Source organism: Aythya marila, assembly GCF_965140915.1.
Source record: "Aythya marila genome assembly, chromosome: 8".
NCBI classification, from domain to species: domain Eukaryota; kingdom Metazoa; phylum Chordata; class Aves; order Anseriformes; family Anatidae; genus Aythya; species Aythya marila.
Genome location: NC_139049.1, coordinates 22,742,344 through 22,757,478, shown reverse-complemented (window position 1 = coordinate 22,757,478; position 15,135 = coordinate 22,742,344). Strand labels below are relative to the sequence as shown.

At 41.0% G+C, this 15,135-nt stretch overlaps 1 protein-coding gene across 1 annotated transcript in view; it reads left to right on the top strand.

Moving 5' to 3' along the window:
- The window catches only part of EIF2B3 (eukaryotic translation initiation factor 2B subunit gamma), a 95,228-nt gene that overhangs the window by 12,925 nt on the left and 67,168 nt on the right, over positions 1 to 15,135 (top strand). Inside the window, exons 4-5 of the mRNA XM_082765997.1 lie at positions 6,269 to 6,428; positions 11,051 to 11,162. Coding sequence (XP_082622123.1) covers positions 6,269 to 6,428; positions 11,051 to 11,162 — 272 coding nt within the window. The remainder of the gene's footprint in view (positions 1 to 6,268; positions 6,429 to 11,050; positions 11,163 to 15,135) is intronic.

Below are 15,135 nucleotides of genomic sequence, written 5' to 3'. Positions count from 1 at the left end.
AAGAGATCTTAATGCCAAATGCTCTGGTAGCTTGCAGGTGAATGCAGAACACGTCTTGGGTAAGAGGTTAGCCTGGCAGAGCATAAACCTACCTCTCCTGGAAAACACAAGTAGGTGATAGAGCTGGCACCCTCCATTGTTCTAAGGCAGAAGATTTGGTAAATGAACAGGGGTGAAAGAGGCAGGCTGTTAAAAAGCAGGTAAACAAACCCTGCTTTGTGTGACAGAAAAAGGGCGACTGGTGGAAAGGACGGTGTGGTTGCAGGTGGGAGCTGGAGAAATGATTTTGGGAGTTCTGTGTGAGTAGCAAAAAATTGTAACAGTTGGAACCAGAAGGGAAGATGGATTGCATAGTTTGTGTCTAGAACAGAAGGTTTACTGTTCCCTAAGTGTCCCTGCTTTGAAAACTTTCTTAATTAGAGATGAACACAAGTTCATGAGCTTAACTTGTGCTTTTAGTTGCTGATAACTGTAAATTACCCTCTTCCACCCCACGTGTCAGTTTCAGCAATAGGTAAGGAGACTTCCTCCTGGGAGGAGACAGGATGCCTTCAGGGCTTGAATATCTTTCCTGTTCCTAGCTTATATATATGTAAATTAAAAAAATATTGATTTTGGATGGCAGCTCTTGAGATAGAGAGATAACATAAAATGGTGTTTTTGTTGTAGGATCCCATCAGATACAGCGTGCTGGATGAGCCGTGTGATAGGACTGGGGTGAAGGCTCCTCCCCAGCTCCTGGCATCTTTCTTCCAGCTTTCCTTGGGAAGATAAACAGTGATGCTGACAGGTTGTGTGTGTGAAGGCATTCACATTGCCTTTAGGTATCCTCACCTGATGAATTTGGGGCCATCCAAGAAATGAGAAGAGACTCCCTTGGCTCCTGCATTAGACTTATCTGTTGGTTTTTTGGTTGGTTGGTTTATGTTGTGTGTTGTTTTTTGGTTTTGATTTTTTTTTGGTGTGTGTGTGTTTTAAGTCTCTTCCACTTTACTACTTTCTTTAAAAAAAATAATTAAAAAAGTCCTTCCTTCTTTTGCTGCCGGGTTTCAGACTGAAGGACACTGTGCTTCCCCTGCCCTAGATCCTTAGGGTTATGAAGGTGCTAGCCTACAGCAAGCTTGCTGGGTAAACACACAGCAGGTAAATGCTTCGTGTGTGCTAACAAAGCACTAAATCATGCTTTTCTTCTGAATCTTGCTATCAAGGACATTACAAAAGCAGAGTGGGAATTCCCAGCCAAAGGCGGTCATCTGAGTTGGTGGTTAACAAGATCCTCCAGACATCAAAAAAAAAAGAACAACAACAAAAAAAAGAGGTTCCCTGCTCCAGTTACATCAACAGCCATAGAGCTTCAAAGAGGTCACAGGTGTGGAAATTGGAGGACTCTTCATGGAAGCTGAGATAAAAAGGGGTTCTCTAAAGGCTTGGATGTAAGTTTTTTCTGATCTGAAGAGTGGTGAGTAATGCGATTGCTGGGAGGTACCTCTGGCTTGGCCTGGAGCATGCGAGCAAGCAGGCAGAATGTTTGCCCACAGCCAAACTGTTCTTCCCCTTTCCACTCTTTAGAATAATAAAAGTATTACGCACAAACCCCGCTGTTAATGCAACATATGGGTGAAGTTCCAGGCTATTGTGTTTAAAACTCTCAGTCCTAATTCCAGCAGTAATTATAACTTGTTCCTCTCCCCCTTGTTGTATGGTGAGCGCCACAGGAAGTGATGCAAAGTTCCCTGTTTGTGCATGTGTTAACGTCGGCTGAGCGGAGGGACAAAGTCTGTCTGATCTCTTGATTTTTCTCCTTTTCCTGTCAAAGCCTCAGCTGTAATGCTGCGCCATTGGAAACTCTGAGCATTTCACCTCAATGTTGTGCCTGTCTTGGGGTCTGTTAGAAGCTGGTTCTGCTCGTGGATACGTTGCCTCTCTTCTGTTTATAATGCAATCTGACATTTGTTTTCCTCTAACTCTTGAGGCTGATTTTGTTCAAATTAGAGATTTCCTTGCAACACATGTTTTCTCATTTTTCTAGTCTGCAGTTTTTGAGGCCCTCAGCAGTTTAGGCTACAAGGTCCTGCCCTTGTCTATACTTGACAGAAAAGGCATAGTGAATACCATTAAAAAGTCAGCGTTTGCTGCCAGCTATCTGTGGTAACCTTGATATCTCCTGTTTGAACAGAAGGGATCTAGCAGTCGTTGCTGAATATAAAAGAGTTTTTAGCGTTGCCTTTGTATGCAGGGTGTGAGAAAGTCCAAGGCTTTTTATTTATGCTGGTATATTATACCATATAATTGCCTCCATCTTTTGATCTATGGTATGAATTAGTTCCATTGAAAACATGTTTTCTATTTTTAAATCGGCTGTCTTGAACTGAGCTCTTGAAACATTCTGCTTTTTGGTTTTGTTTTTGTTTTTAGATGTTCCATATTGTGCTGGGCTTAGCGTAATTGTTGACATGTTGGGTTTGAGTTCTTTCTCTCTGCAGCTTTTCTGTTTTATATACGAGTCCCTTGATGTTTTCTGTTAGCGTTGCATGTAGCCAGGCTGAGCATGCAAGTTATCTCACCTCGCAGCTCTGGAGCACGTGTCTGACGGTGCAGCGCTGTTACCCAGAGAGGCAGAGCTGAGACCTGGAGCTTGGAGCGATTCCGTACTTGGCCGAGCAGTGGGTGTTCAGCAGAGGCTCAGCTGGAAGCCCAGGGCTCCCACGGCGGTCAGCAGGGGCGGTGAAACGCCTCCGCAGAGCTCACAGCGTGGGTGGGATGAACTCACCTCCGCAGTAGCTCCTTTCTCTCCGTCGATGAGAAGCTGAGTCTGAATTCCAAACTGAATGCGTAAATCCCAAATCTGAGGTTCAGTGGGGCTACTGAGGCCAGGGTGACTTCCCAGGACAGTGGCACATTCTCCTCCTATTTCCTGTGGCTGTTCTAATGCCCACAAAAAGCGTGATGCCAGCGTGCTGGAGCTGCTTTCCCTAGACCTGAGCAGTATTGCAGCGTTTCCTTGCATTCCCCATCCCACAGATTCCTTGCTGTTCCCTCCTATTGCACTTGCCTGGTATTTCCACGTGCTCTGCATGGCAGCTACTGCGGAAGAGCCCTGCTCTGTGACGAGGGCTCCTCTCTGCCATGGAAGCAGCAAACAAAATAGCACACACGGACCTCAACAGAGCTGGAAAATGACAGAAATTTCAAGCATTTGTTTCGTGCCCTATCCGTTAGATGGTCCTCCTTGATTTAGGACCCCCGCCTTGCCCTCCCCGCAGCTGGAAGGAGCGCTGAGCGTGCTGTTTGTAAGGATGTGTGCGTGCGTTTTGCTTCCTTTGCAGTGGTTCTGCTCGGGGTGTGGACTCGCTGGGTTTTTTAATCACTTCATGTTGATTCTTATCGTGTGTTTGTATAATAGTTTGGGGTTGATGTAATCATTGTTACATGTATTTCATTAAGAGGTGTGCGTGTGTGTGTGTGTACTTAGGTGTTTGCATAATTCATGAAGTCAAGTATGTTCACATATCCCTTGTTAGCACAGGAGTGCACGCAGTGAGTGCCTACCTCTTTGTATCGGTGGCTCCTTGGGAAGGTGCCCTGTATTTATATGGTATGTATAGAAGTATATACTTTAAAAAACCCACAAGTCCTACCATTTATTTTCTTTCTTCTACACCCACCCTAAAAAAGTAAAGAAAAACACACACTCCTGCGTGGGTTCTAGGATGGTTTATTTTTTCATTCAGCCATTAGTTTATTCGTTCAGGAGTTGTACACTGGAAAAAAAAGTGCATCCATTAGACAGTGAGGGCTTTATTTATGAGGGTGGTGGTGTTTCAAAGGGGAGGCTGTCAAGTCCCAAAAGAGCCTTTCATGGTGTATTCTCAGCGTGCTTCTGAGGCCACTGCTCTGCTCATCAGGAGGAGAGGCAGAAATGTGGGCTTTACAGAGCAACTGTGTGTTTCACTGGTCCCTGCGCTCACTGACGTTTATTTACATATTGGGAGAGTAAATGGGTAGAACAGATGGCAACCAGACATTTGGTGGTTCTGTTCCCGTATGCTCCTCAGGGGTCTTGCATTCAGTTTTTGCAAAAAGCTTGTCCTATAGCGAGGAGAAAAAAACCAGGAGCCTGTTCACGGCTATGAAAGGCTGGTTGGGATTTTGCTGTAGTGACAGATTCAAGCATTTAGCAACACGTGAAATAATTACCAGGTTTATTTTACAAGTCCAGCTAATAGCTCTTTAAGATAAGGCCATCGGTGTGTCTGTCTCTTTTGTTGTTGTTGCTGTTTTCACCATTAGAGTGAATGCATTTAGATGCCAAGTCAGAGATCTATTCCTTCTACAAACTGGGTTTGCAAAGTACAGCTCTCTTTATGTGGGTCCTGGATACATCTTGGCTTTTTCTGCAAGTACTTTAACTCATTGGTGCTCGTATAAAAATGGAATTCCTGAAGAATTTGCAGGCTTTTCCAGGGTATTTAATATGTATTTCTTCACTCTGTACAGTTTTGAAATGGAAGACTTACTTCCATACCAAGTTGATTTTTTTCTTCCTTTCTTTGTACACGCTGGAATGTCGGTGCAGATCTGTTCCAGAGTGCGAGGCTGCTTGCGTTAGTGGTTTGTTGTTTTTTTTCCCAACGTGCACATGTTGTTTGGTTTAGAGAAGTGTTAATTAAAGCACTTCTCCTGGGCAAAACCGTAATATAAAATACACACTCTGAAAATATGTTAAAAGGGGAGATGCAACGTAGGTTTTGGACGTGTAAAATATCTTAACCTGCACGTTGTTCCCTCCAGTAAATAAACCAGGTGTTTCTCTGTAAAGTGGGGAGAAATCAGATGAGGACTGAAGAGCTTGACCTTTTGTGCAGCGTGCCAGGTCAACAGTGCTAATAGTTGGTGACATGGTGAATTCCACTGACTTATTGGTAAACACGTGAAAGGGCCTAGCATTTGTAGCTGACCCTGACAAATACAGTAAATACCAGGCCTTGGTTATTTTTACCTGCATTGTGGAATCTCCTGATATTTGATTAAAATCTGTAAAGCGAACCTTTTTTTGTAATAAGAGGTCAATGCTGAGCTATTGCTTTTTGAACCAAGACACTTTCAAAGTAAAAGTAGAATTCTTGATCCTCCATGAGAAAAGCAACTCAGATTCTACCAAGTCTTATTCTAACGCCCTTCTTATTAAATAATGTCTTAAAAAAAAAAAAAAAAAGACAGAACTAGGAAGCCATGTTCCTCTTTGCAAGGAGGTTTACCATAGGAAATGGTAGCACAGGATGTGGAAATGTTCAATGTCAAGAAAGAAACAGTCTTCTTGAGACATATCTAGAAGGCTGATTATTAACAAAAATACAGCTGAAACTTGCTAGTTATTTGTAGGCCACACAGCTGAGATATTATGTTAGGATTAATTCAAATGAAGCTAATTACCAAACTAGTAGATTCTTGGCAGTACACTCTACAACCCACAGGAAATGCAGAAAATTGTTTCAAAGTGAGCGTTTTTAGCCAGACTGTATTGGAAGTGTGCGTGGTTAATGAAGCTGATGTGTCTCACTCACTATGTGACCACATTTCTGTGATACGTGCAGCAGTTCCCTTATTTACTTTGTAAGGCACTTTGGAATCCTGTGAGATCAAATTTAAATAAAAGCCTGTTATTAAATAGAACCTAACTTCCTTTTTTTTTTTTTTTTTTTTTTAATATGGGGTATTGCTGGTTTTAGGAAATGTATTTCTAAACTTAGCCCACCATCGTTGCGCAATTACTGAGTAAATCACATCCTAGATACTCTTTGATTTTTTTCCCCTGATAAAATAACATAGTTTAAATATCTTTTCCAGTGATTTGTAGTCAGATGCTAAGTCAGCTAAAAAGACTTCTTCAGAAGGATTTCTTTTCTACTTCATCATATAACTGAAAGTAGCTATCGTAAATACTGCAGAATTTCATGGCAGTCTTGAAAGCCATGGCTTCTGTGTCCCAGTTCCTTCCATTAGGAGCAGATGATGGCAATTTAGATGATCACATATTCTTTATGACCCAGAGCTAAATAAGCATTAATCAAATAACTAATTCAGTAACAGCAGGACTCGAGCAATGTGAACTGGTAAAAGCCAGTAACTATTTCTGGCAGAGTATGGCAGACCGCAAGTTTTTTTAAAAAAATAAAAAAGTTATGGGTATATTTATTGCTAAGTCATCAAATGTTAATCCGTATGTGGTCATTTGTATTTCTGAAGGGTTTATTTTTTTCTTTGACAGACTGATGTGCTAGTATTGAGCTGCGATCTGATCACAGATGTCGATTTATATAAAGTTGTGGATCTCTTCCGGACACACGATGCTACTCTGTCCATGTTGATGAAGAAAACTCATGAGCCTGCAGAAGTGGTACCAGGACAGAAAGGGAAAAAAAAGCCAGGTATGTAGATGGGAATATTTATTTATTTATAAACATTAGTGAAACCACCATCATGTGAAATGTGTGTGTGTGTGTATATATATATATATATATGTATATATATATCATATATGTATAATTATCAGTCAGAAAGTGAAAGAAACAAAAAGGTACAGATGCTCTGTTTTTCCTCACATTCCCTGGTGGGGGTGTGACTTGCTTTTTTCCAGCTCAGAATTAAGTATTAGACTCGTGTAATCGTGCAGGCTCCGATCCAAAGCTCACAAGAGTTAAGGGAAAAGCTCCAGGTGACTGCAGTGAGTTTTGGATCAATCCCTAAATTTTTGTTACATATGAACATTAAAACTGCCAGTTTTTTTTCAAGGGCACTCAGCATCAGTCAGATTGTAGCTGGGAATTTCACAATTGGCTGTCGGACCTGATTTAGATGGATAACAAATACTTCTAGAAATTCTTCCCTCTTGTGCTATGTACCGAATTAGCCTTCTGAGATCACATCCAGAAGCCTTTCAGTAGGCAAAACTCCCACTGATTTCAAGGATTTGGTTAGATGCTTATCTTGTCCTCCTTACTATAATATCTTAGTGCTTTGTGATCTTTAATGCATCTATTCTCACAACACTGCTGTAAGGCAGGGCAGAGCTATTATCCCCATTTTACTCCTTTGCTAAGTACTAAATGCCATGCAGTTGCTCCCATACCATGCCTCTCATTTTATTTTAATGGTATCTGTTAAATTGCTGAAGCTTGATTATTGCCAGCTTAGTGGGTCCTGGTCTCTGATTAAAGCTCAGAGGCATTACAGCAATACGAATAAGAAAGCATAGCTTCAAACTGTTTGAGAGGAGTGAAACTCAAGCCAACAGTTGGACTACGTGTGTGTCTGAAAGTGGAGGAAATGTGTTTTTAAAAGAAAGCTGCTTAGACAAAGATTTTCTGGAGCAAAGAATAAGGATAACAGAACCAAAAGCATTTTGCACTTAGACTTTTGTACAGCTGTAAACCTCCCTCTTCTTGAAAAGGCAATCCAAGCGATAATGGCACATACATGTAAAGCATTTTCAAGAGCGTTACTATAGCCACGAAGATGAGCATTCAGAAGTTAGAGATGGATGGATCTATGTTTAAACATCATAGCATAGAACATAAGCTCTGAACACATGTGGTGGGGACGATTAGGTACATGAGGACAAACAAGACTTTGAAGACTTAACAAGTGTGTAAACACACCAGGTTGTGCATGCATTCTTAATTTGCTTGTGAGCAAAACCTTTCTCTGTGGCCCAGTGTTCTTTCACAAGCAGCGAAAGAACCCTGTTCCCACCAGTTTTCAGAACTCCTTTCTCCCCTCCCAGCCCAACTTGTAGAGTCCTCAATTTTATGCTTTTCTTGAGAGTTATGCACCGTTGAGAGCTCTTACTTTTATACTTTTAAATATTTTTTTTTAAAAAGTTGCCAAACCACAACAGATCAAGCTCTTCTTCCGGGATCAGTTGTGACAGTATGGCTGTGGACATCATGGCTGGTGTGTCTTGCTTGTACCTCTTGATGATACAGAAGACCTTAGATGTCACCTGCTATTTGATCAGTTCTAGGAGCTGAGCCATCAAAACAACCTTTCCTTAAGAATAAAACCTGCCAAACGTTTTGCAGCAAAAATAGAAGTCTTGAACAATTATGTGAAGCTGCAGTTTTTCAAAGACTTATAGTGGAGTGAGATAGTAAAAAGTACACTCTTGAGACACAACTCAGCAGCCCTTACTGAATGCCTTGTTTCTTCTCCAAAGAACTGGAACACCAGAGCTTTTCAAGGGAGGGGCCACCCAACTGTTTAAGCTCAGGCTAGCCACTTTTTCTTCTTTAGCCTTAGAAGCAGCTGAGCTGTTTTCTCTGAAGTTTTCCCAGTGTTGCTCTTAAGGCAGGCACCTAGCATTAGAAATTTTCTACCAGTTAAAATTTGAGAAAGCTTGCAAGCGACTGAAGACAAGACGTTAACAAGGAGTGTGTCAGGCAGCTTTTCGTAGTAGGTGGCTCTGTTGGCTCCTTCTCTAATTCATGGCACGTACGTGGCTCTGTACACACTTGCACTGTACTGTTGGAAGCATTATTACTAGGACATGGATCCCGAGTCCTGACAAGCCACTAAATATATCTGGGGCTTTATTTATTGTCTGTCTTTTCTTACAAATTCATTAATTTTTGAGAAGGAACAGCAAGACTTACCTCCCATGGCTCATAGTGTCTGATGCAAAGTCATTTCTTTTAGAATATCGTTAAGCATTCAAGAACTGTGATACAAGGAACAGTTTTTTAATTAGCATGAATTGCTGTATTAATCAGCATTGATTCATACTGATGATTCTCTGAAATGCTTGACATAATTCAATTGCAAGTTACAGGGTGAAGTCCATTGGCTTCTGTACTTAGAGGATCAACTGTTGGTGATAATCATCTCATTGGCTTTTCAAATTGATTAAGAAGAGGCATGGCAATAAAAAAAAATAGAGTAGAGAGCTGGTGAATGGTACTAACCCAGATAAAGAAAGCGTGTCAGGAATTCAGGCACCCAGAGTGGAGCCATGTGCTTAAAGGTGATGTGCAAGGGATTGGGGTGAAAAAGTGTCTGTCTGAACCTTTCTGTGTATAAAGAAAAGCAGAAAAGATGGGGATGGTGACTCTTCTGCTTGTTTTTCTTGTCTTGAAAGCAGCAGGCATGTCATCACTGGTATTCCCTGTGTTTGCCAGAAGACCTCTTGGTGGTCTTGCAGGCTGCATCGTGTGAATTCTCTCCCCTTAATTGAGAGGGTGGGGATACTGAATCTTTAACAAAGGTGTCTTTTTCCCAAGTGTCAATTAATTATGCTTGATTAAAGAGCATTTTAGAAAATCTGACTGGAAATTATTTCTTTTCCCTACTGAATTGCTCAACTCCCATTCTCTTGCGATGTGGTTTCTTTAGGTCATCAAAGCTCTCGGAACTGATGGGATGTAATTTCTGGGGTAATTAATAAATTACAATAGCTGTGTCAAGTCCTTATTTACATGTATCTGTTATGAGGAGGCAAAATGCATCCCATATTCTATTTTCATATGCTAAACCATTTTTTTAGTTAATATCACTGCAGGTTTAACACTTCTCTCATACTTTCCTCACAGAGGAAATTGATTTTATTCATTGATTTTAATTTATTCATTGATTTTAATCATAACTTTTTTTTTTTTTTTTTTTTTTTAATTATGAAAGTAAAGCTGCTAGTTGCCTATGTAGAAATGCAGGCGAAAACTTCCCTTCATCTGGCATCTGCTCCAAACCAACTGGTGCTCTCTAGCAAAGTGAGCTTTATCCTGATGGTACTTGATTTGTCAGCCTTACATGTCCAGGCCTATTTTTGTATTTCTTTGCTGTATGATTAATTTCTGAGAAGAGGGTTTGCCTGATCACTTGGATCAAAGGCTGCCAGTAGGAGAGCTTTGAACAGCTGTGTAGATTTGACTTTATTTTGATAATGGCTATTACTATGGTAACTCTGAAGGAATAAATATGAAGAAAATAAGGTACAGGGCTGAACTGGGGAAAATGGGGTTAAAAATGCAGTTTGGCTGTGAAAAGATCTTAAAGAATTAACTACTTGTTGAACGTGCTGTTACTTCTATGTGGTTAAAGGCTTAGAATCTAGGAGATTTAAATCTGCAAATTTGGCCCAAAATAGTAGTATTTAGTGGGAGGAAAAGTTCGTGTTTTTTTGTTAAAACTGTAGCATGGCATTCTTGTACAGCCTGTGTTCATGTAAAAAGCCATTTATGGATGCCACCGGAGTTGTGTTACATACTAAGTGCGAGTCAGCTGCCACCACTGTATTCAGAAGGTGTAAAAACCTGTTCACAAATAAATGATTTATATTTCAGTAGACCAAAGTCACTGTTGATGTGCTGTCACTGATTGCAGCAGATGGGAGTTGCCATAATAATATATGGGACTGTTAAGTATTCACTTGCTTGGCAGTTTTATGAACAGATACTTGAAAGAAGTTAACCCACCCAGAAGCATCAGTGGCAGAAGTCTCAGAATCTATACCTTTATGTTTGTGTGTGATCTAATATTTCTATTGCTCTCTGTATTTGTCTGAAATGGGAGATCAGCTGCAAAGTAGTTATGTCTTAACTCTCTTAACTCTCCAGACCGCCTGATTCTAATGTGGAGTGATTTATGATGAGGAAGAAGCAGCTGGATTTTGGAGAGCTCTCTGCTTGCAGTTGAGGGGGAGAGAGAGAGAGAAGGAAAGCACTCTTAGCATGGCTCACGATGGAGTGTTACGTGCTGGGACCTGTAGTTGGCACCTTCATAAAAAGGATGCAAAAAGCTGCAGGGACAGTGTTTCAAATACATGTGTATCAGTTACCCTGACTGAAAAGCAGTCCATAAATATTATGTAAAAAAAGTATTTAAAAAAATAAGTAAATATTGTGGATTTTTTTTAGCTTTATTGAAAATTCATTGATTTACAGGGTCAGTGTGAAACCTAGTATTTTATATTTCAGGGCTTGGTGGTGGTCCCATTTGTCTTCCCAGCATACGTTAAGACAGGGTTATATAATTTTATTTTTTTTATTTTTAACTTCAGTGGAGCAGCGTGACTTCATTGGAGTGGATGATACAGGAAAAAGATTGCTCTTCATGGCTAATGAAGCTGACCTGGATGAAGAACTTGTCATTAAAAGATCCATCCTTCAGAAGTAAGCTTAATAATAGAAACTGCACTTGGAATGGGGGGGGAATAATGGTGGAGTAGGAGTGATGGTTAAAGACAGGAAAGAGAATGAATGGGTGGAAAGGTAACTCTCCATGAAATGAAGCCAGTGTCAGTACAGTTCAGATACAACTTAGATTCAGATATTCGGAAGTGGTAGACCTAGGTCCATGAATGAAACTCCAGTCATACTGTATCTGAGAAAAGCTCTTAGAATTTCACACACTCTTTGTGCATATAAGGCACAAAACCCTAGCTTTGTTTCCTGGACGAAAGAAGTTAATTAGAAAAATTTTATTATATCCACCGTTAAATTGCACTGAGGATTTGGATAAATATATTAAATATGCCAGACATAGCTGAGCTTTCCATGCAGCATAATCCATCTGCTTTAGTAGAAGAATGAAGGATGGTTTGTTGTTCTGTATGCTCTTCTGTGAAGTGGCTTCAGTTTTCTAAGATGCGTATTGTCTGACATCTTCTGTGGAAGCTCTGCTGGCTCCTTCAGAGAGCAGCCTTTGTAGTCTGTCCCAGGCTGACAGTCAGGCTGTCACCTCTGTGAGGTTAGACACCTGCGGGGCAGCCATCTGAGAGCTGGGAAATTCGTCCATGTGGACCCTGTAAGTCAAGGATGAGGACATCTGGGGTCTGCTCCCAGATAATCCCTCTGTGAAAATGCCTCTGCTGTAGGCCACATGAAATATCTGAGCTTTAACAATCCTCTGCTAGTTGTAATCTTTCCTCGAACATCCTGCTACCAGATGCGAGGGAGGTGCTGTATGCCTGCGGAAAGATGACTCGTCCTCTGCCAAAGTTGAAGGATTACCCTAAATGATGGTGGCCAAAAGCGAGCCATATTAACTGCTGTGATGGAAAGAGCCTGTCCCAGGGTGTCGCCACTGTCTCTCCTTTCTTTTTTTCTTTTTTTTTTTACTTGGTTATGGCACGGACGGAGCTGCAGGCGTGCGTTCTGTCCATATGCAGCACTTACCAGCATAATATGGGAAGTAGAGCACTGGTTGCATTCTGTGGTTTTGAGCGAACAAAGGCTAATATGTCTATTTTGAGCTAAGGAGGAATATTTTATCTACTGTTAGTGATGGGCTTGTCTTTATGGCTTGCGCTAGCGGGGAGCTACGATATAACAACTTCAAAATTGCTGTAACATATGTGAGCTTATTTGACCTCCGATTTTACAGGTTCATCTAACCAGAGGTTTCTCATTCCTGTTACCCTATAGCTAAATTAATCAGGCTTTATCCTCCGGGCCAAACTTTGCCTTCAGGAACACCTGTTCAGTTACATTGTCTTCAGCAGACCTTCCTGAATGTAACTGTTTGGGAACTGGTAAATGTAGTGTTGGTAATACACAGACGGGGCAAAATCTATGTGTGTCTATCCTAGCTTTGAGAGCTGTGCATACGTAAATAGAAAGTGTTAATTACCTTCCAAGTAAAGCCTACAGCTGACAGTCTAGGAGCAGAAAGAGAGAAGATCTGGTAAGTTTATTTATTTAAAAAAAAAAAGACATTTTACAGTGTATGACTACACTTGAAACATTTTCAGGTGGAGCATACAAGTAGCCAAGACTGATTTTATTTTGAGATTCAAAGGATAACACCTCAAACAGCCTGGCAGTTTGAAGTATCAGGCTGAGGATTTGGGCCAGTATCTGCTTGGGTGAGGCTCTGGTGTTGCTGTTCTCCGAAGCTGCCTGCTGCGGACGCTGGTGCGTGCTGTTTTACAGCTGCCATCTTGGAGAAGCTGTGAGGGAAGAAACAAACTATATGGAAATTGTCAAATATTTTCATATGAGGCAATTCCAGGGTAGCAACAACTGTGGGAGCTCTAGGAAGACAAAGTGTTGGCAGCTGATGAAGTTCTAACCACTGCGTTGTCTAGACCTGCTCAAGCCCCGACTTTCTCATGTGAGAAACAAAAGCAATGCCTAAAACTATCTTTGAAGTCTTTTTTTATACATCATAGTAAAGCGAGAAAAAAAGGAGCAAGCCCAATCTCGTTTTTCTTCGTGGATCACTTGAAGTGACTGACTTTCAGCTACCATGTTGGCTGTTTCTTGATCTCTGGACTTTGTTTTAATGAAATAGCAGGCGTTGTGGCAAGATGGGAGAATTTCCAGTACACTCATTTGTTCCTCTGCAAAATACAATAGACATCTTGAGGGTGTTGCTTTTGTTTGTTTTGCTTTTAATGGGCCCTTTGAAGGGTTATGGTGGTCTTGTTACATGAACTCTAGAACTCTTTCAGTGCTTGGTTTGCTTTTCAGATCTTTTTCATTTTCTTTTTTTTCCCCCAACCCCTCCTGCTTTTAAGGAGGGGGGTGGAAATGGGGACAGGGAGGGAGTGGTGGAGAGAATGCGAAGAGGGAAGATGAGCTTTTCACTAGAGCTAAGAATCTTGTTACTGGTAAAAATCTAGATCCCCTATAGAAATGGTTCAAAGAACCTTTGGCTTCCCCTTCTCTCAGGAGGGAAGTTCTGTTGACAAAACACACAAAGCTGTAGAATGCAAATTTAACTCCTTGAAGAAAAACCTTTTTCCTGACCTTTGCCTTTTTCCTATCATTGGATTTCACACTCTTCGCTTTCCTGCCATAAAGGAGCAGCTGGCGGGGAGGGACAGGGGAAAATACACATTCTCCTGAGTACCTATTGAGCATTAAATGTTTGTTTGCTCTTGACTCAAGTATTTTTGTAATAATGAAAAGTGTTACAGAAAGAAACATTTTAATAGGATTTCTACGTTCATGGTGTACGCAGCTCTTTTTCTCAGCTTGGTTGAAATTTATTTTCAGGACTTGTTGCTTTGATTTGTTTGTGGGTGGCTTTGTTGGTTTTTTATTTGTTTGTTTGTTTGTTTTTGTGAGTTGTGGATAGCTGCATTGTTTCTGAGAAATACCTCTCCTTGATACACCACAACAAGGAGTCTTGATTTTTCTTCTTTGATTACCAGAGCAAATCTCTCAAAAGCTATTTTTTTTTTTTTCCTTTCTGTGCTGTTAATCACGCTGATGACAAGTCACACAGGTAGCACGCTCCCTGGAGTAAACCAGTGCAAAACAGGATCGGATATATCCATTCGGCTATATTTTGGTGCCCATCAGGATGGGCTGGGAAACAAATTTATTGGTAGGGCCTAGAGAGACTAATGCTGCTGGGGAAAGGCTTTTCAAGGAAATGGTTCCCTGTTTGGGTAATGAGAGCTTATAAAAAGCCATGAACAGCCTGTGCATGTCATTCACTCTGGCAAATAGCTGCAAGATGAGATACTAGAACGAAAGAAATACAGTTTGGGGAAGTTTCAGAGCCAGTTTAGGGCTCTTTGAAGAGGAAAAAAAATAAATCTGTGCTCATCCCTGGAGCCTGGTTTTGCCAGTGACATCTCTCTGACTTAGGGCTTGGCAGCATGAAGGAGTGAGGAAATGATGAGAATTCCATAGCTGCCTTTTTTGTTTTCAGAGAGAGATGGGGCAAAGGTATTTGTTTTCAAAGCACAATTACAATGGACGGGGAACTTTTTGCTCCACCTCAGATATTTATGGTCATGCAAAGTGAGACAGTAAAAGACACCTGTTGGAGCAGGTCTAAATTTGGAGCATTTCCTTTCAAGATATTGTGGGCTGTGTAAGGGTGAGTTCAGCCTTCGTGGGTGTTCCATCTGCACAGACGCAGGTGCAGGGCTTCTCCCAGAGAATATGTTAATAAATCACCATGACAATTCCAGCTACTTATTACCTCATGTGCTTCAGACAGAAAGGAATACCTCATCTATAAATATATGCAGGACTAATGTTAGGAACCTTGCAGAAACAATGCAGATCTGTTTTTAAGATATTTTAATAAAAAGAGGGGGAGAGAGGGTAAGACGGGGGAGTCTTTTCTTCCCTTTCCCCTTGCATCATGAGAATAAAAATGACTGGTGTAGTGTAATTTTCAAAG